We start from the raw sequence: 27,452 nt of genomic DNA on the forward strand, positions 1-27,452 counted from the left end.
TTTAAATATTGTTAAATAATCCGCTGTAGAGACAGGTTTGCGTTTAACGAAACGTCTTCCATTACGTCACTGATCGAAGGTCCGAATAAGATCCGAGCGAAAGCCGAAATTAGCCGAACGAACGAGCGAGCATAAAGTCTGTGAAGTCCTAAAGAAACTAAAAATTTGTCGTTCACATTATTGATGTAAAATTTAAAAATCCAACAAAATGATCTTGTAAAATCCTATTAAGACATTTTTACTATAATTTTAACAATATCGTAGTGGTATAGTTTTGACTATTGAATCCCTAACTTTGTATTTCGTCGGCAAAGTGAGAGAGTTCAGTGCGAGTGCAAGCAAGGGTGGTAACGAGAAATGTGAAGTAGTATCTATGAAGTTCAGGATTCGGCCGTTTATTTTATACCTATAATAATGAGCGGACGCCCTAGGACCACGTCATTCGCCGAGGGCAGCAAATCCGTTCGAAAAACATTCGAAAATCAACCACCGAAACCACTAGGAGGAGTAAAAATTAGCAGTGAGTACCACCTAACCATTCTTTGTCGGCCATCGTGATTTCTTAGACTATGACATTTCTCTGTACTGACACTTAACTAAGGCTGGTATTAAAATCGACGTAGATTTCATTTAACCCTAACATTTTACATAAAATCGATATCGATGTCGAAATATCCACATCATTTCAGTGTACCTATAAAATGGCTACAGCTTTTGGATTAGGTTTGCCACATAAGCCCTGGTTGTTAGGTGACAGATATCACGTCAAAATAATATTCGATCTTATAATAATTGGATTATCTTTCTGAATACGTCATTTTTCAAGTTCTAATCTCTAAAGTAATTAATTCAATACTTTTATTAATAGATAAAATTTTGTATATACTATATAAATTGAGTCTTTTTGAGGTTACTTTTTAATGACGTAATTAAAGATAGGACTACTAATTATATTTTTTTAGTTTATTTTTATTAGTACCTTCAGCACTTAAAGAAAAAAGTGGGCATCACTTCAATGATCACACCATATTTGGGATATTTTTTCCTCAGCTAGTCTTTATACATAAAACCTAGGTCTTTTTTTATTTCATTGATTTTGTAAACATTCATTTAAATAATTACATACTAAAAATTTAATTCTGATAAATGCCATGTTTTTTTTTCTATCATATGCCAGTTGTATCATATGCGATTAAGAAACAATTATAAAAATGCAATTAAAAAATAATCATAATGTAAGTTTCATATTACTAGACAAAGAAGCAAACACTTTTAATTCAATCATTATATTAACTGGTGTGCTTATTATTTCTGTGAATTCCCCTTTGATTCTCTTTTATTTTTGATTTTCCTTAGTATAAAATATAATACTGAGTTAGTCATAATTTAAAGGTATGCATGAATTATGCGTACATATCTAAGAAGGGAATTCCACATATATCTAAAAAATATATTTGACATGTCCTAGTGATGATATGATTTGTTTTGGAGATTTTTGTAAGACTTAGAAGTTAATTATTAAATAATATTCAAATAAAGCCTTCACTTTATTAAGGGAACTGATTACCTAATTACATTATTACATATTCATCATAACATTACATATCAATACAATTAATTACATTTTTGAAATGGTAAAGGTTATTTGTGTAGTTATTTATCATAAATATAAATTTTAATATTGAACATATACATTTTTTATATAATGTAGTTTTGCAATAAATGTAATGGTTTTTGTTATATATATATATATATTTTTTATATACTATCATTGCAGTTGGAAGATCATTTTTGTTTCATATTTTATTTGTCAGATCTTGATATTATTTTAGTATTGGGATAAAAAGAAAATACATAAATAAATGTTACTCTATTTAAAGTATTAAAATTGTAATTACATGCAATATACCTACTAGTCCATAGATAATACAACAAAGCTTTTTGTTATGACATTTAGCTAGTAATGTACATGAATTAAAATCTCTCAGAGCTCCTGTCAACCTATTTTTAATGTAACCATTATGATGAAACAATTGTCTTCTTTTGCTTTGTTTAGGGCTACCGTAAATATTTGATTTGTTTGTAGACTAGTCTAGAGTCTGTCTTGTTTTAATAATTACATATTTATTAAAGTATTATTATACTTTATTGAATTTTGCTAAAATATCAACACAACCAATTGAATTAACCTCTACTTTCGTACATAATTCATAGGTATATTAATATGTGTTCATAGAATTGCATTAATATTTTTCAATTTATTTGTGCGAAATATAAAGAATTGTAAATATTTGTAGTTATTTGTTCATAAACAGTTAAAATAGATATATTGCTTGAGTATTGGCCTAGTTAAATATAATTAAGAAGTATATATTGCATTCTTATTATAGGTACTTTAAAGTTCTGCCTCGTTGGTGTACTGCCTCGTTGGTCTAGTGGCTTGATATAAGCTAGCAGACCCGAAGGTCCTGGGTTCAATTCCCAGGTTGGGCCAATAAAAAGTTATTGGGTTTTTCTGTCAGAATATTCTCAGTAGCAGCTCAGAGTCTGGAAGTTGGAAGTGTGTACACTCCCGTGCCTTGGAAAGCACGTAAAGCCGTTGGTCCTGCGCCTGAACTCTTTCCGGTCGTGTCGGATTGCCGTCCCATCGGATTATGAGAGTTAGGGAATAGAGAGTGCACCTGTGTTTGCGCACACACTTGTGCACTATAATATCTCTTGCGTAGTTGGCTAATCTCTCTTGAGATTGGCCGCCGTGGCCGAAATCGGTCTGGAGGACATTACTTTAAAGGTTATATATATGTTTTTGTTTTTTCATATAAGTATCATAATTAACTATAACATCACAAATACGACGATGATCGTGGATGTTATGATTTTATTTATGTATGGGGTATTTATCTAAAAATAGTTTATGCGTACGAAGTCATATAAAAGCGCGCGAACGGCGTGCGTACAAAATAACTTTCAATGTTATTTGTGTCAACTATCATTCAATTTATTAAGTGAAATTAATTATCATATTTATAATATTGTTTTGATTCTTCTTTGAAACATACTTTGTTTTGTACAAACTTCTGATTATTTATTTACATTGACAAAAAAATTTAAGTACGTAAGTAAAAATGTCATGTCCCGTAACGGTTAAACACCTCGTGGGGCGCGAGGTTTGCATTTTTGATAAAGTTGCAACGCAACCTTGGCGCAACGATTCATGGCTTACTAATGAGGCCGCTGTTACGATTTTAAGCTTTTTTGAACGTGTAAATGTTTATAAACTTGTATTTCTATTGAAATCAAAAGTTTATTTGAATTTAATATAAATCGCTGAAATTTAAAAAAGAAAAACTTCAATAATATATTGCATCTAATGGTAATATTAAAAAAGAAAAAAAAAACGAGATTAAACGATTACTGCAACATTATATTACTTTACTGACAATTTACTTAAGATAGAATGATACGAAGAAAACGAAGATACATTTTGCATTTGTTTTTTAAAAGGCTACAAAAAAAAAGAAACGTAAAAAAGAAGCTGTAAAGGCTATAAAAATAAATTTGTTTCATATAATTGTTTTTTGAAAGTTATTATAATCAAAATATCTATTATGAATTATATCTAATGATATGAATTTGAAAGACTTACTAAACGAAATGAAAATGAAATGTGTTATATACAGAATTTACATAATAATTTCCATACAGAAAAAGCGTCCAGTTTCATCATATCAACTGCGATCTCAACCAACGGTAACACGGCCAATCTTATAGAAATTAACTTTGTGCTTTAAAGCATCTCGATATTTTTGAAGCGTTAGTTTCATACTATATATGTATAAATAATCTACCATCAGATATCTTAAGGGCAAGGATTGATCTGATACGAAATTAATCGCGTAGTGATCGCGTTACCTTAGTGTTTTTAAATATGTCCTAACCAGCTATATGCTCTTTCTGTGTGTATTGTTAAATTAAAAATCATCAACGATTGAAAAAAAAAATGGTGATCGATGTTAGTTTCTATTAGTAGTTAGCGAGACCACTTGTCAACGTTATCGGCTGCGTTATCATTGAGTGTCGGCGATCTTGCTATCTCGCGGTCGAGGCAAGAGCGCTCCATCCTGTCATTCACGTCATAACTGTGCCAACGTACTCTCTGTTTTCGCCTTTCGCTCAGGCGACCGTACAAATTTTGCGTCGCAGACATGGTCGCCTCGACTGGTGCATGTTGCAACGTCTTTAATATTTAAATAGTTTAATATTAGTATGAAGCTTTCGAAATAATGGACTCGTACACACAATTGTGTTACGCGGGACAAGTTCATTGATTTTTATGTGACATTATGTGTTATGTGTCAATTTATATTACCAAATTGTTTCTAATAAACAGTGAAAGAATATGATTAATTATTCAGTGTGTGCTAGTGGTTTAATGTTCAGTAATAATTGTAAGGTCTGTTATAATCATGCTGCGGCGTCGAGGTACTTATACGGTGAATGCTGATTCTGGAATACGTCATGGACATACTAAGACTACGGAGCTAACTACAGCTGTAACTAACAGAGTTGGTATGTTAGTAACTGTACAAGTAATAAAACTGGTTAAGGAAATCATATGCGATCGTGGTTTAACAGCACATACTAATGAGAGATGGTTATATTCTATAATGTAATTGTAACGTAATGTTACCAAAGTTTCGTTGTTCGAGATTACACTTTTTATGTTTATAGTGATTATCACATCGTCTAATGAAATTATACTTAACGAGTTTCGTCATTGTAATCTTGTTTTAAATTTCGTATTTTTTCGTCTTATGTATAAATCTCGACAAGTCATATGGATTTTATGAAAAAGGTATTTTGATTCAAATTTAATTAAGTTAAATTCATTTAAAAAGTTATAGTAAGAAACAGTTTTACGAACGATAAATAGCACATACAAAAAATTTTGTATTGTCTCAAGTTATGACGATTTGTAAGTATTATTAAATTACGTCTTTACAACAATGTTCTATAGTATGATAAAAACATTGTCATCACAATTTTATGGATGATATTCGAAATTATACGATACGTGTTTTTACTTGTGATAAGATCAGATATGCTTTCAATGGCGTAGAAGATATAATCCCTTTAACTATTCAACAATTCATCGCAGCTCGACAAACTAGCGCGTGTTTAAAATGGTTGACATAATTAAGCGCCCTCCTGGTACGTCATAGACGATCATAAATAAACCTCGTGACGCGCTATTTTAATAAATAACGATTTATAGCTTCAATTTAATTTTATAAATTTATAAAAATAAAGTCTTTTTAACATTAAATAGTTTGCAAAAGGCGTTATTGTAGCTAATCTAAGTTCAAGTACCAATTATGGCTGGAGAATCTCTTGAAGCACGCGTCAAGAGAGGTTACAGTACTCAAAAGATGAAAACTTTAAGCTGTCATTTTGTATAAATAATGAAATTGTTGTGTTTTCCAATCATTGATATGAATAGAATAGTAGTCATTTGACTTCGAGATATGCCCGATATTTTAATTTGACTGAATTGAATATACACATCCCAAACTCCTTTTCAGAATATGATTTGGAAATAACATGCAACTATATTTTGTAATAGAAAGAACAAAGTATAATGACGTATCGAATATCTATTACAATACATATACATACGTCAGTAAAAAGAAATATTGGCGTATCATCATCAGCATCGGCTGCAAGACATCTGCTTAAAATAATTTCAATAATTACCACCGGACATTTTCCTTTCAACTTTACAAACGTTTCAGAACTCTGAACACTGACAAATATTTAAAATTTTCATTACTCATTTTGTATAAGTGTTGCAATACTTTGTCATGGATGACTTTAGGTACGTTACGTAGAATATAGATACTTGTATATGTACCTGTATTTGTTTCGAGTTGGATTTTTGCCTAAAAATGTTTTAAAACTTTTATTTACCTACCTTTTTTATGTTACTTACTAATCTTCAAAGTATAAAAAGAAATACAAAGTGTTCCGGTCAAACCAATTTTAAAATTTAATCCGATATTGCTGTCAGTAGCTACTTATTATGTGGAGTCGATTGGGAAAATCCGAACGTTTTACCCTGTAATAGAGATATTTTTTGGCTTTAATTTATTTTTAATATTTATGAAAGTAAAGGAGATATTAAAATTATTGTGAAATAACAATTCTCTTTTGTATAGATATATCACATATATATCAATAAATATTGTATAAGTTGTTGATAACATAATCTCATCACATGTCTCTGGGATAGAATGTTAAGTTTGTTTGATAAAATATATCAGCAGGCAGGGAATTGAAAAGTAAGATTATACAGAAGATTAATAATCAAGAGAAAATGTCCTCTGATTCCGTCGCAGATATTAAGACTCAAGGATATAATAAATGTGTACGGGTATAAAAACATAATTAATAGGAATAAATTTGGCAGAGGAAAATTTTGTCTGAAATTTGTATCATCATTTAGCGTATGATTCATTGTTCTATTAATTAAACGATCACTGATATTAATTTTAATTTGGAACATTGGAATTGCGATGCGACTGGCCGCGTAGTAACTAAAAGTGCATTTTCTGACGTACGGCATGCGTCAGAGATGGTGTGACCAGTTTCTCTATTATGCGCGGATAGTGTTTCGACAAAGTCGCCTTGGCAGTATTGAAAAGATACGTATGCCACGCAGCCTACGCTCGGTGTCGCTTTACATTAACAATGGATGCGCCTCCGAGTGTGACTAGGAAATGAACTAGTCTTGCTACAACGTTCTGTTGAATATCTAATTGTTGCCTTTATTAGTCATAGTTAGGCCGTAGCATAATGTTATATAATATTATTTTGGTTGTTGATCAATATTATATAATGCTTATATAAGTACAACTATCGAATTAAAATAAACAAATCTTAGTAATAATTCTTTTCCTTTTTTAGAATTAATAATATCAGTAATTTTGAATATTATGAGTATTTCTATTGAATTAAACAGTTTTTTCAATAGATTAGCAGTCGCACCACTTATCTATGAGAGATAAATTTTTAAAACCCAAAACGTCGATAACCAGTGTTTTTATGCTGCATAACCACAGATAGATCAATACGCAGCTAAAAAGCGAAAGCGTATCGATTAGCGAATTCTCACATGTACAGAATCCGTCTAACTTCGCCAAAAGTTATAATCTAATTGTCTTATGTTTTAGGCATTGCACATATATCGTTTGATGGTTTTAAAGTATTACTTGGAGTAATAAAATAAACTGCAGATCAATAATACACAATTTTTAAAATTATTAGAACTTATAGATATAAATGTTGTTTCAAATATGGAAGGTTATAAAAGGAATGTACATACGGCACAGTTTTAAAAAGTATAATATAAAACACTTATTATGCAAAAATATTGCCCTCATGTTCATTATTTATAAAATATTGCGTGAAATTTTATGTGATGTCATATCTTTTATACATATAATTCTTCTGTATTCTTCTGTTCATACACACGGTCTCTGAACTTCTAAATGGCTGGATTAATTTTGACGATTTTTTTTGTTTTGTGGATCTCTGGACGGGGGCTTAAGTTGGATAAGAATTATTAATCTTACGAAGACGGGACGGCCCGCTAGTTGCTATTGATGTATTTTAAAAATTGTTAAAATTTGTATTTTAAAAACGGGTTCGTTAGTATTTTTAAATTTTATGGAAGCATATTTTTCTTGAAACATAACATTATTTGTATTTACTTATACATAACTAGCCCTGCAACTGACAGTTTTTCCCATCGGCATTGTCTCTTGAACAGTTATTTTTTTCTAATGTTAGAGTTTTCTATCTTTTCTGCCCGTGACCTTTTTTGATATTTCGCTGCGGTAAGGAATTTTTTCAGTGTGTATAAATAAAGGCTATTTTTGCAGTAATCTCAACTGCAAAAATAGCCTAAACACTAATTTTCACGTTTCTTACTTCAGAAATGACGAATTTTATTTAATATAACTTACATAACTTAATAATTTACTACCTGCTTCTAATGCTACTCCTACTTTTGATATCAACTTCCCTTCCACGCGCCAAAGAAAATTGAGGTATCATTTTTTTTTGCATTAACTCGTTAGTGGTGAGTGTCATTATAAAAAAAAGTAAGTAAACAGACTAAATACCACACTGCTAGGCTAAGACTCCTCTCCTTTTGAGACAAAAGTTTGGAGTATACAACACCACGCTCCAACGTGGGTTGGCGAATACACATGTGCTAGACTTTGATCCGACACTTGCAGGTTTCTTCTCGATATTTTCTAACACCATCGAGCACAAAGATTAAAGACAAAATTCGTAGAACATGTATTTATCTAAAAAAATGTTCACTTTATCATTTTTTCGAATCACCATTCCAGAGATATCAACATTTGAAACATCTATAATAATATAATATGCACACCTACATCCAATGAAGTATGTATTAAGATTGCCGTATATACAGGTTGTTCGGTAAATAATGGATAACCTGGTATGTACTAGATGTTCCGAAAAAAATACTTAGTACTCAGGAAATTTTGATTCTGAAAAAAAAAACAAAATTTGCTTTACATGTTCACTGCTGAATTGTATGCTGTATTGGGCACTCCTACCATAGAACTGTTAAAAATTAATGGAGTTTTTTTATCAAATATCACTGAATGTTGGATTTAGTCGAAAAAAAAATTTTTTTTTGCTCGGCTCACGCTAGTAAAGTTCCTAGTCAGTATGTTTTTTTCCATCTTTACCCATCATCGTCATATTTTAGCCAGTTTACACAAAACCTTAATGTATTTTAACCTATACCTTAAAGTTATTTTCAACCGAAGATGTTAAAACTTTGAATTATATATTTTATAAAAATATTTAAAAACAAGAAAAAACATTGATTATTATTATTTACTCTAAATGAACAGAAATTTTCTTTGTCATTATGACGTCATCTGTCACCTAAACCCGTACAATATAATAATTACTCGTAACTGTAAGCCATGCGTAGGAATCTTGTACTAGTATGGTTTTCATTTCTATGGAATCTTTTTTTTTTGTTATATTATCGATATGTGTCAAAGATATCTAAAATTCATTTTTTTTTTGCTATTACTTGTGAGTTAAAGGTACACGAAGATTGTTAATTGAATTGATTTGAAGTTTTTGATAAATTATCTTATTAAATAATATAATTATATATTGATATAATTTACGAGATTTTATGGCTTAATGCTTATAAAATGGAGTTGATTTAAATTACAATTTAAGTCATCATCATAACCAGTTATCGATTCGGATCAACACACTTAAAGAGAACTAGGCCACGTTGCACAAATTAATAAACTTCTGTCATTTAGTTTAATATTTACTATCGAGCTGTATATCTCCTTTAAAACATCAGAATTAACTCGCACTAAGTTTGTATTTGGTTTTTGTTTCTGTATAACATGTCTGCGAACATTTCTAGAGAATATAAGTAACACAGTGATGCAGTAATATAGTCCAGAAGCATCTGTTTTTACGTTCTCTGTTATCGTAAACTTGTACGCGGCTTAGTTAAATTACGATTCGGATTTTATTTAAAAGTTGATAGTAAATAACAGATGAATAAACAATACAACGCTGGTGCAGTTGTCTTATTTTCATTGCAGCTAATTTATGTATAAGTGTTATGCTGTTTATATTTTTTCTTAATAACTAACATATTATTTTTCTTTTTGTGGTTTTGTTTTTTTTTTCTTATGGTCAAATGGTCTGAAATAAAAAGTTTATTATATTCTAGTCTATTAAATGTTTCAAATTACCTTAATTGCACTTTTTGTATGGTCCATGTGATTTAATAAGATCACACAAAATGGTCTTTGTTTGGATACTGATGTAAACTTCATCTTATTTTTAATAAAAACTAAGGGGTTTCAAACTTATTGCATTTTTTTTAATTGAGGCCTTATTTTTGTTATTTTATTTACTCATCGTACTACTAACATGTAGTGTATTCTAAATGTTTTTGGTAGCTATTTAGTCCTGTATTTGAGACAAACACATGATTCAAAAATGATATTGTTATCAAAATATATATATATATATATATATATATATATTACATATATATATATATATATATTACTGTTTTTTTTAGTAATATATATATATATATATATATATATATATATATATATATATATATATATATATTACTAAAAAAAACAAGTGATTGAACTACTTTGACAGCGGTTAAATTTGTTTACGTTGTTTTTTAACGCTTGTGTGATTTAAAAATATATGACGTCACATGACTAAATTATCAGCGACAATATAAAGAGAAGAACACGCGCGCTTGCTTTGTGATACTGATCAAGCTCGGCACGAATAGCCACACAATATCGTATGACGTCCATCTGATTTAATCTTTGTTCTTTCGATTTATTTACTTACATACAAAAAATATCTATAATTTTTTTGTTGTTGAATATGACACATCGTTTAAACGATTTATCAACAAATACCAGAAATACTCGCAAAATTAGAATAGTTTGTTGTCGTATGACTTTAGCGAGACCCGAGTAAAAGACGGCGGGGCGGGGTGTCACACTGTTTACCGGCAGTTTGCTACGACGCGCGCTCGCGTGCGATACTCCGTCAAACTGGAGTTTCCCGGTGGCCCAATATGCTTGGACAATTTAAGAGTTTCCGACGGTCCCGCGACTATGGCCCTACGGCCTGTCAGAGAGGTGGCTGCCCGCTCCGAGCCTTCACTGCTGCGTTTACTTGACACAGACAAAAGCGGCCAATTAAGCCGTGCGCGTGATCGCCTTTCTTCTTTTTGTAAGAAATTGCGGCGTTCCATTAGTGAGTTTCGCTGTGACCCTAAAATAAATAAAAACATCAAAGCCAGTAGGTTCTCAGTTCACTGATCATGCCTACATTTGTATCATTCAACCATCATGATGTTCATTTATTGTCTCATACATGTATGTCCATTTCAGTGTTCTAATGTTGCTTTTGTATTTTGCCGTGGCACACAGGCGACGTGGATACACCTAAAAAGACCGAGCTGGCTTCGGAAAAGAAAACTGCCGCCTCGCATCGTAAGTGCTAGAGATGTGGCGCACAAATTAGCTCGGCTGTAGTTTTTAGTTTTATCACATTTCTACAAAACTTCATAATTTTTTTATCACATTATATGGAGGTAATAATCCTCCAAGTTTTGATTGCATTAGATAAATTGAATCATCTGGGTTGAGGATTGTTACCTGAATTCGTCTTAAGGTCATCTCATATCACACCTAATAAATTTTTGGTTTATGTGTTTGTGTGTACGTGTTTAGTAGCTAAACTTGTATTGGATGTTGTTTTTCATTTACTTAGATATAATCGGTACATTTTTTTTACATCTTTCATTTTATAAATTAATTTCTTTGTATTTCTATTATAATATTGCATTTTTTTAATCTCGTATTTAGCTTACACTAAATCACATTTTTTTAGTGATGATTTCTCAATCGACAGACGTAGATAAAATTTATCTTATCGAAGATATTTAAAAATGGAAAGGCTCCTACATCTGAAATATTAATTTGTCTTAATATTATTTATTCAATGACAAAATCCGAAAAGAGCCAAGATCTAGGCCCAGTTACTAGACCACTTGAATCTTAAACGAAAATTGCGGGTATAAACTCGGGTAAGCAGCACTAAGTTTTCTTATGCTCATTTAATTTGTGTTCGTTGGTAAAAAAATCAGAAAATAATGAATAATTTCTTCCATCATTCCACATTTGTATCCACCAAACCGCATCGGAAAAGCGTGGTAAAACAAGCTCTCAACCTTCCTCTCAAGAGAAAATGCGACATTTACCCAGCAGTGGAATATATACAGGATATTGCTTTTAAAGACAAAATACAATTAAACGTAAAAAAAGGAAAAACTGAAACTTTAGTTCGAAGTAGTAAAAGTAAATTAACATGTTATTTTTTATTTAATAGTTAAACCATTCTTATATTAGCACCGTTAAATTACTTTTAAGCGTTTTTTTTTTTTTAAATAGTAAGTTTGTAATTTTTTTCTACGTTGTTAAAGTGATTAATAAAATGGACGTAGTACTCGTAAATCGAACGTTCTATATAATATTTTATTTAAATAATATGATGACTTTGAAAATAAAATATTTGTTCACCTCAAATATATAATTATAGCACTCGTTCGCGAAGTTTTATCGCAATTTCAAATTGCTTGTTGTATAGTAACGTATTCATTCAAGAGAAACAATTTTCCTAACCGTCTATATCGGAGATCTACTAATATCTAATTTTGTTATTAATTTTTTAACAGCTAAGTTAAACGTCACCTGTCAAACAGACGGATTAAAGTTTTATTTTATAAGTTTTACTGCAATAGTATATTATTCAATTTAAAGTGCAAAACGTGACAAAATCCTAGGTTTTAAAGCTTGCAAGCTGCAAAGATTTTTTTAGATTAACGCGTTATGGTATTTACATAAGAAAATAATTAGAAGTTTTTAATTGTTCCTCCTAATGGTAATTTATTCCTTGGAACCAGAACTATCCGGTCAAATGGGGTTTATATATAAATACTATTGACAGTTACCGCTCACTTGTATCCTGTTCACATAAAACATTCTATATTTATGGATGTAGACTTAAAAGTATACACTTTGTAGGTCAATAGCGAAATCCCAGTGGCTTTGAAAAGATATATACGCATTCATCCAATTTTATAAAACGTTAAAGTTACCTTAGTAGGCAAGATATTCAGTTTAGGCCTGTTTATTAAAAATGTCAATTAAAAGGAAAACATTTTCATTTTTTAATGAAATCATTTATATAGTTAGTATAACTTAGTAGTAATATTTTTGCGTTACCAAAATACATAATACACGATATTTTTATTAATAATAATATGTCTGTCTATGTTTGTCGATGTCTCGTTAACTTGAATGGTTTCCATCAAAGTCGAATTGAAAGACTGCAGCCACACCCTCAGCAACTCTTATTGACGCAAGCCCAACCGTCCTTACCCTTGTTTATCATCATGTTAATCTAATGTACTCTATTCCCTTTATAGCAGCTCAGAAAGGTTACCTAATCTTGCATTCAAAGTATATCGTTAATAAGACTATCATGTGTAATGTGGTTTAATTCAATTGCTATAATCTCCTTACAACGATGGTTTGAAAGTGTCTGTTTATGTATTCAAAGCAATTTTTGTGTATTTATTTCCAGTTGTGCCAATATAATGAAAGAAAGATCCTGTTAGAAAAATAATATAGTTTTTATATATATATTAATAGGGGTGTTGTGACAAAATTAAAAATGAAGCGGATAACTTTTATGCGATGGTAGTAAAAATTTATAAATTACGAGATTACGTAACCATACAATATATTTACTTACGGCTACTAAGAGTAACGATTGTTGTTGTTTTGGTTATTGTTATTTCATATTATACGATTATAATTAAAATACTTTACTGACTTGTAATTTAGAAAATATTTTAATTATTGTTATTTTCGGTATTACACATTTTGAGAAATTAACATAGTTCGAGTGCGATTTTATAAAATCAGTGTGTTGTGTGTGGTTAGTTTGTGTGTATTATATAATATTCGGTTCCGATTTCTTATTAATATACTTGAATAACTGTTTTTTCTTACTAAAATATAAAATACTCAGCTATTGATCAAAATGTATTTTATATATGACGTTTAATAAAATATATTATGTTACATAGATAGTTGAAGGTGGAGTATTTTATCATTCAAATCTGTCGCGCAATATCCCTTTTTAGTATTTTATTTTGAATTAAACTATGGCTTCAACTGCCGGTAAAATTCATGTCGTTGAAATGAGTTTGACCAAAAGTCAGCCTTCTATACTGCATTATGTATGTTTGTGAATATTTTTTCGTCTTTTATTTTTTTCATGATAAAGCAATGTCAAAGGTAGATTAAACAGTATGATTGGGTATCAAATGAAGACAACAAATTGTACCAAGAACTAGACAAGTTTTAGATAAAAAATCATATTTATAAAAATACAACTGAAATGTCTACTGGGTTGTATAGTCGTAGTAATAAACTAAAGTCGGTCATTCCAAGGCGACAATTTGCGCACCATTAAATTTATCGTGAAAACGTTTTGTTGCTTTACTCATCCGTGTCGGTCATATAGGTTTCCAAAGTAAATATTAAAATATAAAGTAAATATTAAAGTATAAAGTAAATTAATTTTATATAGTCAAGTCGGTAAAGAAGTTTTATTTTCTCTTGGAAACCACTCAAACGGAACAATTACAATATTATCACAAAGCGTGATTTTATTATATATTTAAGTGCTTAAATTTTATATGATATATTTTTAATGATATAATAATAACGTCGTTTTCGATTAATTATTTAATTGTTTAGTACTTAATATTTTAAGAGGTTAGTGGTTATTTAATTTAGTTTGGGTTCTTTGACTATATTCCGCCTTATTCCATTGGTAATACAAAATAATTTCGCTATTCGTTTCCATAGGGATGATAGAAATAGTAAACAAAGAAATTAATACTAGAATACGAATAATTTACTTGATATCCATCAAATATTTGCAAACTTGTAAATTGAAATTCTTCTGCGTAATAACAATCAATGTTTATGTTAGACTAACTTCCAGTCAGGCTTTAAATAGGGTAAGTGAAATATAAACATTCGGACGTTTTTGCATAATGAGACTGTACTGTAAAGAATGATTTTAATTTTGGCTTTTGTCTATTGTAATGACTATAAAAAAAACAATGTCTTGTTTTTGTTCTTCGGCAAAGAACTTACATCTATTTATGACGGTCGTCTTGAGAGCTTAGTAATATAATATAATTTATATTAATAACTGTTGTTTGGTTATAAAATTACTATTTACTATACTTTTAAAAATTATCTGCTGTTACTTTTGTAGAACACTTGAAATAAGATAAAAATAAAAGCTTTAATTAGGTCGAAATTCGCGTGATACAGTTTATGTGTTTATATGTTACATTTGTGTACGTTTATTATCTTATGATATTAAAGAGAAATTTTTAGAAGTACGTATATATTAATATATAGTGTTTATCGGATTTGGTTCAAATTTTATATTCAGATCAAGTTTTGCTGTTCAAGTTTATTTATATGGCGTCTTTCCTGAAAAATCACAAATCTTTACAAAAAAAAAAAAACAATTAATAGGACGTAAGCTTAGGTTGTGGAAACTTTTGTTAATATAATATATTTTTTTCGAATTTTATATAGAATAGCCTAAATAAATGAATAAAATAATTTTGTGACGAAAATAATTTAAGCTACCCGAAACTTAATAAATAACATTTCATATAGCTGTAGGAACGTGGACACGGCGGTAAAATGCACGCATGTTCACGGAACAGTGGTCAATTTGTAAGGGACCAAAATATCAATATTAAAAGCTGTAGGTACTTAAGTTCAAGACTATATTTACCACATGGTAATTATTATTTTAGTCACGAAACCGTTTTTTTTTTTTAGTTTTTATCACTATCAACTTTTTATACATTACAGCATATTATGTACCTACCTGCCGAATGTACGTATTCTCTGTAGTGTTTCATTAAAAATTGACTTTCCGAAAATGTAGTTTTTATATATAATACGATTGGTATTTCATTTTAACTCGAAACGATTTAGTTATTTTACAAAACATGATATTAACAAAAACGGTGACTAAAGAACATGAATTATAACTTCCGCTCAATAAATAAAACTACCTTTAAAAATACATCGTATTTACTTCTTTGTTGTGCATTTCCTTTGCGTTTTACAAATATCGTCGATCATCGTTAAACGTCACTGTGTCAAAATAATGTGAACTTATAGTTTTTTTTTATATCGGAATACATTCTCGATGGCTTTTTTCTTGTCATAGTGCATTTTCAGTTTATTCTTACACAATATATATTTTATTAAAATTATGTCGTGTTTATTCATGATGTGTGAAAAACAAAATGATGGATAAAATTATGTATCTTCAAACATGTTTTAGTAGTAAAGATAACAATATTAATTCTGAAGGTAATTTTAGCATTAAAATCATACGTTGGTGTTAATATCTTATTACAATCACTATTTAAGTATTCATCATTTTTACACGATAAATATTTATTGGTTCCAAGTCTTGCATAATTTTCACTCGATTAATTTAATTTTTCGTAAGTTACGAAGGCAAAATAGTAAAAAACTAATTTGAATTTTCAATATATTGAAATGAAGATAACACATACAATTAGTACAACTTAGACAAGAGTGATAATTGAGGTAATTATAACTTCCATCATCGATACATCTTCCTATGAGATAATAAATACTCGCCAATGTTTAGTATAAAAATATTTAAAAAAAAAAACCGAATTAATGTATGCATTAATAGGGAAATCAATAAAGTGCACCCATATCTTTCGGTATTATCGACGTAACACGTTTTTATCACTAATGATTAATTAGGTTCATTAATGTATTTCATACTTTGAGTTGAAATATGTTCTTCATATATAGAACAATTTAATGAAAATGAAAAAAAAATATCTGTATATACTTTTCTTTATCTTTTACATAATTTAGTTAACGATTTTGTTCTTAAATTTTATTCTGTTTATTGGTTTATTTATTAGGTAAATTAACGTACCTCTTTATTATCATAGTATAACAATTTTAGGTTTTTTTATTAAGAAAATCTTGAGATTTCTTTTTTGAATCGCATTGTTATTTGATTTTTCAAAATATCACCTAGATTAACCGTTATATTTTTTATGGTATTTTAATTTATATATGTCTATATCAAGTTTATACTGCCTAACTTTTGACTGCCTCGTTGGACTAGTGGCTTGATGTAAGGCCGCAGACCGAGAGGTCCTGGGTTCAATTCCTAGGTCGGGCCAATAAAAAGTTATTGGGTCTTTCTGTCAGAAAGTTCTCAGGAGCAACCCAAAGCAGGAGTCTGGAAGTTGGAAGTGTGTACACTTCCGGGCCTCGGAAAGCACGTAAAGCCGTTGGTCCTACTCTGAACTCTTTCCGGTCGTGTCGAATTGCCGTCCCATCGGATTATGAAAGTTAGGGAATAGAGAGTGCACCTGTGTTTGCCCACACACTCGTGCACTATAATATCTCCTGCGTGGTTGGCTAATCTCTCTTGAGATTGGCCGTCGTGGCCAAAATCGGCCTGGAGGACATTATTATTATTATCAAGTTTATATGCCTATACAAATATTTAAACTCACAAATAACAAATGTAATTATGAATAAGTAAAATTAATAAACATGAGTTGTCAAATCTTTTATTCGACTTTAAGTCCAAGTTTTTTTGTTTCTGGTATATTTATCAAAATACTCTTTTCAGGCAAGGACGGCTCGAAGGTGACTACTGTGGTAGCGACGCCGGGGCAAGGCCCCGACAGGCCGCAGGAGGTGAGCTATGCCGACATGAAGCTCATCGGTAACGGCAGCTTCGGCGTCGTCTACCAGGCCAAGCTGTGCGACACTGGCGAGCTCATTGCCATCAAGAAGGTGCTCCAGGACAAAAGGTTTAAGGTTTGTAAAATATTAATAATTTATTTATATATGACATGTTAAGGGTCTACATCAAGATTTTCAAGATACATGTATTTTATATTTCTTTGTTTATTAAATATGTATATTCATAATTATGTCGCTGAATTACTAGTGATAGTAAAATTAATCTTGAATATTACACAATTAGGTATACTTACTAATGAATCACATCGAACACACTAATGTAATCATGCATTTGAATTATAATTCAACGTATCACGATACGTTCTCACATGTAAACATTAGTATTAATATATTTTAAAATTTTTAACTCAATTACAGAATCGTGAGCTGCAAATCATGCGACGACTGGAGCACTGTAATATCGTCAAGTTGAAATTCTTCTTTTACTCAAGCGGAGAAAGGGTAAATCTGAATTGACTAATCTCTGCGTTTATTAACAAGTACTGATATATGTTAAATTATGGTTCAATGAATACCATTATTTATGTTGTATTATGTATACCATGTGATGCTTATAGTTCCATTAATGAGAGTATGTTATTTGTATGTTTTATTTGGGGAAAGGTGGCAGTGCCCGACGCAGTTAGCTCTCTGCTAAACGCAATGCAGTCTCTAGAAGTCGCAGTATGTCTAATGAACAAATTAGATTATTAAGCTAGTGTGCTAACGCACATATAGGTCAATCTTTTGGCAAAGGTTACCGATTTACATATTTCATTGATCATCTCACGCTCGTACTTGAATTAGTAAAATATCGGTCGGTGACCTACGAAACCTCGTGCGGTTGTGTGTTGATGCAACTTTGTTATCGAAAGCGAGTTCTAATCACGTCATCAGCCATGAGCTTTTGTTTAAAGTCGATTGAGGCTCGAACTGCCATTATCATGATCGTTTGTTTTTTTTTACCATTTAAATGTTCTTTAGAAACTTGAGTTCCGCTTGAGTTTTGTGTTTTGTTACTTGGAATAGTTTAAAGTTTTCATTGCCATTTTTGCATTTTTATTTTATGTCAATCGTTACTGCAATGTCGGTTTCTATATGTTCCACGTCACTGAAACGGTAGAAAATATATTTACATTCCATCAGCAACAACATAATTGAGCCTAGGTTCGGACACAAATGTATATATGAAACATTCATAAAATACCAATGTTCGCGACTTAAATGGAATCTCATAATTTTAAAATATACAAAACTAATCGCTTCAATACTGTGTTGTAATTGGTGTCTATACTAATATTAGAAATTACTAACCTCGGATTTATGTCGAAAATTTGGACATTTCAGTTATAAACTTTAAATTATAAAATCTAAATTACAATGTTTTTGTCAGTTATATTTGATAGTTGAATCAGATAGTTATAATTACTGCAAAATAGTTTTTATAATTTGAATAGAATTATAATAACCTTGTCTATCAATCACTAAGCCGTGAGAACTTAAAAATAAAATGTTGCCTACAAATTCAACTCAAACATAAATGGTCTTTAATTTTATCTTTAATTTAAAGTTAGGTGTAATCATTATATGGTTGTATTATTTAATCTCCTTGACAAAAGTTAATTATAATATCATAAAAAGGGTTTTATATTCCTGGAATATTCATTAACATATTTTTAGTAGAAGCTGATATATTTATATTGATTGCTTATTGCTGTTGTAACCATGTTATTAAGCGTAGCATTGTTTATAATTATTTATGCATATAATATATTTATTTATATTCTAGGAAATATCCGCCTTCTCTACGTATTCATGTTACATCGTCATTGATATAATCAAAGTATCAAAACAATGTAATACGAGAGTCACGTTATTAGTTCAAGGCTCAATCCTTAGTAGTTTCTTTAAGTTCCAAGCGCCAAAAACCTTTGGACGTTAGCCAATTTAGTCTGTCAGTTATTATATACGCGCTACATTCAATTTGTTTTTTCCACTTAAACCAGTTACGATTCTGCAAATGTTACAAAAGAATACCTACAATTTTTTGAACATCAAGTTTTAACTGTTAATCGAAAAATTGTTTTGTTTTTCAATTGACATTTACAAAGAATTTTTAAGACTTAAAACACTTATTGTATTGTCTTTGTGTAAAAAATATATTACAATACGGTAAAGCCTACTTCCAGCAAGTCTATAGATTTAGAGAATGATGTAATTACTACAATAAATAAGGAGTTGAACTTTTACATGCATATTTAAAGTAAGTAAGAGAGGTAGTAAAGTCCATATATATATATGGACTTATTTCTTCTTTTTCTTATATTATGATGTAAATATATATTTTTGCTTTTCTTAGATGTACAAAACTTAGAAAACAAAAATCATTTAAGAATATAATGAACACTGTTACAATGACTCATGAAATTGTAATGTAATATGTTAGTTGATGCCAATTTTTTTTTCTTTATAGCATACATTTTTTATTGCATCATTTTGTACATCTTAATTTATTTATATATTTCGCTTATGTAATTATAAAGACTTATTATTAAGGAGATATTAAATTACTTTCTAAAACTTTCACATTCATATTTTGCATTATGTATGTATTTAGATTTAGTTTGAACTCACTCGTTGCTAAACCCAACCAATATTTGGTTTATTAAAATCCTACCCAAGTATAATTTTTACTTTTATTTTTTATTAGAATATTGATAATAACATGAGATTTTGTCTGCAGAAAGATGAAGTGTACCTGAATTTGGTGCTGGAGTACATACCAGAGACAGTGTACAAAGTTGCACGTCATTACGCCAAAGATGAACAAACCATACCCATTAGTTTTATAAAGGTAAAATTTATAATGATTGAGCGGAAAAACTTATCATTTATACGTTTAGTTAAGACAAATATTGTTTTATTTCCTTAATACAAGTGGTTGAATTGTTAATGTGTAATAATATGAAAAAAAAATTAAGTAATATTATAGTTCATTGTCAGATGAAGTTTCACTAATTATTAAAATGAATAAGGATTAATTCTACTTAATTTTTTTTTTATTTTCATGAATGTTGCATCAAAGTATTATAAACAATATTAACCTTAAAAGAGTCTCAAAATTAGAATTGTATAATAAAACTAAAACTTTTATGATATTTCCATTAAACACAAAAATATCATAGACAGTTCAAATGTTTTTGTAAAATACATAATTGAAGGCATTATTAGAGACCTGCTCAATTGAACATACACGTGAAATGAGCGGCGCGCAAGTTCCTACGTCAGACACACTTGAGTTATATAATAGTGTCGAAATTAGTGAAAATCTGTGAATACAAGAAATAAGTTTTTTGTAACGAGTTGATGCTTAACCTTAACTTAATCAAATCATAGTTGAAATCAAAATAATTTTAAAGAGATTTTAAACTATTTTATTTGAATGGTATATTTTTTTTTAGAGAAAAAAAAGTATAGTGACTCACACTACTAGTAATGTATCAAATTACTTGAGTAAGAATGTATATATGCGAAAAGCTAATGTAAAAACGAAAACTTCATGCAGTACATAATTAATATTAATGTGTGAAAATCAAAAGCGAAAAATAAAAGGCTAGTTTTTTTTTTAATAATTATCGTCTTTACTCGTAATGCATGCTCAGACTAATAGACAATGTGTCATGTAAAGATGAACGACTGTCATAGGACTTTGGATCTGTTTTTTTTTTTTTATTGATGAATGAATTTCAGGTAAAACAATTTATCCACGTTACATCTAAATCTTGGTATAGGATATACTTGTTATGGTGTATGAAGTGTTTTAAATTATGATAACTATAAATAATGTGTAATTCCAATTGATACACTATCAAATAAAATTTAATTGGATTTTTTATCCACAAAGTTTATTTATCCACTTTAAGAACTGAAGTTGAATGTAATGCAATTTTAGGCGTAAATATTTCCCGCAGTGTCTTCACACTCGGCGCCCGATCTCGTCGTTAATCGTCATACGTTTACTTTCAGCTGTACATGTACCAGTTGTTCCGAAGCCTCGCGTACATCCACTCGCTGGGCATCTGCCACCGGGACATCAAGCCGCAGAACCTGCTGCTGGACCCCAAGACGGGCGTGCTGAAGCTGTGCGACTTCGGCTCGGCCAAGCACCTCGTGCGCAGCGAGCCCAACGTGTCCTACATCTGCTCGCGGTACTACCGCGCGCCGGAACTCATCTTTGGCGCAATAGACTATACTACGAAAATTGGTGAGCGAACCTGACTACGATGCGAAAAAAAGCATTTTAAAAATTTTTATATGCCGTCGCGATGGATTAGACAGCAAAAGATTTAGTCGATAATTGCCATGTTTATGAAAGTCATGTGAAAAACGAATAATGTCTTAGTAGACTTACACAAATAAATTTAGAAGAAATATTTTACGCTTAAAAATATAAATTATGACTCATTAATTAGCATATTATAAACTAGCAAAATCCGTGGATCCGCCAGTTCAGTTTGTGACAGAGACCTTTAAAAGCTATAATTTTGTCGTGTATAATGTCTATTTCAATTATAAATGTAAAATATTTAAATAAATATATTGCAAAGATATGGTTTTGGTAACTCGCAATTAGTCATATTAATTTAAAAAAGAGGGAGTTATTTCGAAATCACATACGTACATTTCATTTGTATTTATTTGTATATATTTTATTTCCAAGGATAGTTGGTAAATTCTTCTGTTGCATATGACAATGTTCTATGTACCCCAATTAATGAGGTCAAGCGAATAACGAGTAATGTAATACTTACAGACGTATGGAGTGCAGGCTGCGTCGTCGCAGAACTGTTGCTCGGACAGCCGATATTCCCCGGAGATTCCGGTGTGGACCAGCTCGTTGAAATTATCAAGGTCGGTTATATTTTAATCATATTCATACATTATTTTTATATGTTTCGTGTGAAATAAACGTTTGATTCAATAGACCTTGGCCGGTTTAAATACATAAGTATATGAACGCATGCAATTTTATTATTAAAACGTTGATTTTTAATTGAATCAATATCGTAACAATATAATTTTTTAAACAGGTTCTAGGTACTCCAACTCGAGAACAAATACGCGAAATGAATCCGAACTACACAGAATTCAAGTTTCCACATATCAAAAGTCATCCATGGGCAAAGGTAAAGCATTGTTATATACTTCCTACTATATAATTAATGCGGATTCATTGCATTATCTAATTGATCAATATTAAATATGCTATTTATAATATATATATATATATATATGTATCTATCATATAATATGCTCCTTCGTAATATTGTAGTAACATTTATACGAATAATGTTTCAACACAATTCACAAACTAAAAACTTATACGGAATAAATTTGAAAGATACGTTCATTAAGGGGGCAGTAATGAAAGTTGACAATTGTGAATGTCTGATAACGCCCAATGGTTGCAGTTAATGTTGGAGAGACTGACGATGCCCAAGTCTGCCACTGACCATCAGCGTATACGAGTAAGATTGCGTTATCTAAACCAGCAGTCGGCAACCATTAACATCACGCGGACCACTGTGACATTCATTTACAATTTGGACAATTTATTCTATCACTCTTAAACTTGAAGCTTTCGTTGAAGTTTTTAAGCATTATTTAATACCAAAATTATTCAAGCTAACATGTTATAACGTTTTGCGTTATAAATATAGCTTAAATTTACTATATTGTTACTTTGAATTTTTTTTTTATATGTTAGTGTATTTTAATATATAACTTTAGGTTATTTATCAGTGGTCGCGAAACAACGGTTGCCGAGCGCTGTTCTAAACGAACTAAGTGCCTTCTTTATATGCCACAAAAATTAATTATGTACACACTTTTTTAATTTACATATTGTATATTAAGATTATTTACATGGTTTTATTTTACAGGTTTGTAATTAATCGTTATCAATTAATTTAATATTTTGATATTATATTACATTCACACTAAACCTTTTTTCGGTTATGTCTAATTAACGAATGGCCCGATCAATATTTTATTCTGCTTTCACACAGCGCTATAACATTGTATTTCAAATATTACTCGAAATAAAAACGCGGAACACCGTACCGTAAATATTTACGATGCGACGAAATTTTTATATCGATCGTACAAATAGGTTCTATTAAACAGGCAAATTCTAAAGTTAGTACTAGGGCCTTTTGCAAGCCCGTCTAGGTCTAGGTAGGTAACACCTAGTCATCACATAGTGCCAAACATGTATAATATGTGCCAAACAGCAATAATTGTATTGTCGTCTTATGGTTTGAATGGGAATCTTAGTTCCTAAAGTTGGTGGCGTATTGGCAACGTAAGGGATGGTTAATATTTCTTACAGAACAAATGTGTATCGGCGGTTGTGTCCAGTTACCATCCGGTAGCCCATGAACCAGTCTGCCTACTATCAATAATAAAAAGTCCGATCAAATTATTTGCAAAAATATTAATTTTATTTATGCTCTTACAAATTTATAAACACGTAAATTTTATTATAACGAAATTAATGTTCAAATAAAACTTACCATAACAATATGCCAATTAAAATTCAACAGCGAAATATTGTTACTCAGTTACGTAATATTAAATCACAAAATACTTATGTGTATGTAACTCGACGTTAATTTTAAAGTTAAAAATTATTTTTCTATTTAAAGAATAACAATTAATTCTATAGTTAAAAATAAACGTAGTGTTCATTTTAATATTAATATTGCGTCATTAAAACCCGTTTTGTTTCGTATAGTATTTTGACTGTCTCCATAGTTTTTAGCACTTTAAACGAAGGCATTTAGTATTTTTGTTCGCATTACAAACAATCATAACACGTTAATATTTATATTAACGTCCATTTTTAAAAATGACGTAAGTTATTAAATTACTTAACGAAATATTTTTATTTTGTTTTTAAAGTAATGCGAATAAATTTGTCGGTCGGTTCAGAGTTACAGTCTTAAGTTCGGCATGAGTTGACTAGAGGTCACGACTAATTGGATTAAAACAATTTTTATAACTCATGTTTTCGTATTGTTTGTTGGTGTTCAGTGTGCATACTTGCCAGTGCTGAGAATGTAGTGTTTCTGTCAATACGTTAGTCTGAGACGGCACTTCATCATCACGGCAACTATATCAGTCAACGCCTTTTACATTTAACTCTAACCATTAACATTGTACATAGTTTTTGCTATTATTTGTATTATATTCATGGTGAAGGTAAAACATCGTGGGACATCTGCATGTGTCGAAAGAACTTATGGGATATTTATATCCGGTAAACCGCAGTGTAGCAGCGTGAAATAAGTTCTAACCATTGTCCGTCGCAGGAAAGCTTTGGCTCAGCAGTCGGACACGGGCTGTTACTAATTTTTATTTCTTTAACTAATCTTATGAACATATTTCAATTCTATGCAATAATAATTCATTTATGTTTTACTTTATATAATTATTCAAATGCTTGAGTTTGCGTTAGTTGAAAATGTTCAGGCAGATCGACTAATAACTCTAAAAGTTAAAGCGGTGACTCGCGCAAATATAGTCGAGTATGATATAAATGTAAGCTCGAATGCTACTTAATTCGCGAAAAAGTTCTTCGCAAACGAGATCCACCGGAAGTAATTTCCCACGACCTACTGTACTCTCGCGCGCGCAGGTGTTCCGCGCGTGCACGCCGCCGGACGCCATCTCGCTGGTGTCGCGCCTGCTGGAGTACACGCCGGGCGCGCGCCTGTCGCCGCTGCAGGCGTGCGCGCACAGCTTCTTCGACGAGCTGCGCGAGCCCAACGCGCGCCTGCCCAACGGCCGCCCGCTGCCGCCGCTCTTCAACTTCACGGAGTACGAGCTGGCCATCCAGCCCTCGCTCAACGACTTCCTCAAGCCGCGCGCCGCGCCCGCGCCCGACGCGCAGGCGCCCGCCGCGCCCGTGGCCGGCGCCGCGCCCGAGCACGACGCGCCAGGTGCGAGCCCCGCCGTGTAGCCGCCGCCCCGCCCCATCGCACTTTCTATATCCTAACGTTTGCGGCAGGCGAGAACGCGGCGAGCGGGCCCAGCGGCGGGTCCCCGGCCGCGTCGTAGGCGGCGCCCGCGCCGCGCCCCGCTCCGCTTCGTCCCGCATCCGACGGACTCTCGTACCCCTCGCCCCCCGTACACGTAGAGTCCTCCGCCCGCCCCGCCGAGACGCCCCGATGCGACGGCCCGCGTCACTCGAGCTCGATGCCCCCGCTCGCGCTGGCGAGGGAGTAGCGACGACCGCTCTCGTCGAGCGGCGGTACTGGCGCCTGCGGCGGCGGGTCTCGAGCGGTCGCGCTCGCGCCGGCCGGGCCGGGCCGGGCCGGGCCGGGGCGACGGTCGCGTCGGATAGCGTAGCGCCCGCAGTGCTCGCTGCGAGCTTCCAGCATTCAGGCGCTCCCCGCTCTTAAATCGAGAGTCGGTCGTATGCTATTTAGTGATAGTACTTTTCGTGTTGGCCATCGGGAAAAATTAAATGCATAATAGGTGTTTTCGGCGAGTAATCGTGTGATACTGTAGTGTAATTGTCGATAAAGCTTGAGCTGTCGTAGTCGGTAAGAAGGGTAAATCCACTGTAGAATCTAAACCGTCGCAATGTGATTACTTTGTACTTTTGTAAGCTCAAATTCTTTCCTCGTGTATATACCTTAACGCTGCGTTTTTAAAAATGATTAACGACAGATCAACATCTCGGTAATTTGTATGTTACAATTTATTAAATCGTGTAATATTTTGAATTTTTATCATCTTTTTCCTAAAAGGTCAGCAATTTAAAACTTCTTTTAACCCTCATATACAACCGAAGTAGTCACATGCTTGTTTCACGTAAATCACCTATTAAGGTAGCCACATGATATAGCGTGGATCGTAACTTTGCTTGGGCCGTATAATCAGTAGGGAACTTACAGTAGCGCATTAGAATATTTACTGTGGGAACGTATTCCCGACTTGCGATACGAGTACGCAGCGTACGCCTGTTGCATATTTCAATTATGAACTTATCAGATTGAGCATTTTGTTGCAAATAAAAAGCATACTTGTAAATTTTTATAACTAGCGTTAACTGATCTCTCAAGATAATTTTAATATTTAATAATATTTCAGAATATTATGTATTTGTATAAACAATTCAATGGATTAAATTTTAGATTTACTACATTATAAATATTTGTTTAATCGGGCAACTTTACATTAGTACTTTATATTGCAGTGTACCTTCTTATCCAACGCTGAATAAATGTAATGTATTTAATAAGCACTGTCGGTGTCCTATTGTAACGTCATAGTTTTTTCGATAATATTGTATTCTATATTCAATAAATAATATTTCTGCTATGTAAAAAAATGTCATTGAGAACACATTAATAGTAGTCATTTATAAAAAAAAACGATGTTAAAATAATGAAAATCATTGTCATAGTTTTAAGTATTTTAGCTATTTCATTTTTTGCACTTCGAGTTGGCGTACAGTTATTAGGTAAAGGTATTAAAAACCTCTAAATATAGAGTAACAAAAAAATCTTTTATTCATGGTTTAAATGTAGCCTAAAAATTAACCTTTGGTGTAAAATAATTTGCACTAATTCTTATAGAGCACCTACACAGATTAGGCAGCTGGTAAGCGTAACGAGTTTGCAACGGTCTGGTTTGGACTTTATCATAATACCATACATTCTGTTAAGCATCGATATATAACGTAATCACAATTTCAATAACGCATCTATAGCGTGCCAAGCTATTACAAAATCTCTCTGAAACAATTAATATTAAATTGGCCCCGGTAACGTATATAATATACGCTCGTATTATTACATATTTGTATGTACTAATTACTTATAAATTTTTTAG

The 27,452-nt window shown here is 31.7% G+C and overlaps 1 protein-coding gene across 12 annotated transcripts; it reads left to right on the forward strand.

Moving 5' to 3' along the window:
* Positions 1-109: 109 nt before the first annotated feature.
* LOC126769677 (glycogen synthase kinase-3 beta) lies at positions 110-25,804 on the forward strand. 12 transcript variants are annotated; one of them, XM_050488571.1, is made up of 12 exons: positions 110-520; positions 11,055-11,117; positions 17,434-17,624; positions 17,928-18,011; positions 18,174-18,233; positions 20,293-20,403; positions 21,576-21,813; positions 22,363-22,460; positions 22,640-22,735; positions 23,021-23,077; positions 25,249-25,552; positions 25,621-25,804. In XM_050488571.1, exons 1-12 carry the CDS (start codon positions 415-417, stop codon positions 25,668-25,670), a joined length of 1,458 nt encoding a protein of 485 aa, XP_050344528.1. In that variant the 5' UTR covers positions 110-414; the 3' UTR covers positions 25,671-25,804. The 12 variants fall into 12 exon arrangements, with proteins under 12 accessions (XP_050344528.1, XP_050344534.1, XP_050344537.1 ...); XM_050488572.1 differs by lacking the exon at positions 110-520 and adding an exon at positions 4,146-4,569; XM_050488570.1 differs by lacking the exon at positions 110-520 and adding an exon at positions 10,638-10,878.
* Positions 25,805-27,452: the final 1,648 nt, after the last annotated feature.

The sequence above is a fragment of the Nymphalis io genome, chromosome 7 (genome assembly GCF_905147045.1).
Source record: "Nymphalis io chromosome 7, ilAglIoxx1.1, whole genome shotgun sequence".
Taxonomy (NCBI): domain Eukaryota; kingdom Metazoa; phylum Arthropoda; class Insecta; order Lepidoptera; family Nymphalidae; genus Nymphalis; species Nymphalis io.

Excerpts from the sequence above, each read along its gene's own strand:
- LOC126769677 (XM_050488570.1), top strand. The coding sequence starts at position 10,737 with ATGGCCCTACGGCCTGTCAGAGAGGTGGCTGCCCGCTCCGAGCCTTCA. Across the intron at positions 20,404-21,575 it reads TACCCATTAGTTTTATAAAG|CTGTACATGTACCAGTTGTT; the intron begins GTAAAATTTATA and ends GTTTACTTTCAG. Across the intron at positions 25,553-25,620 it reads GCCCGAGCACGACGCGCCAG|GCGAGAACGCGGCGAGCGGG; the intron begins GTGCGAGCCCCG and ends CGTTTGCGGCAG.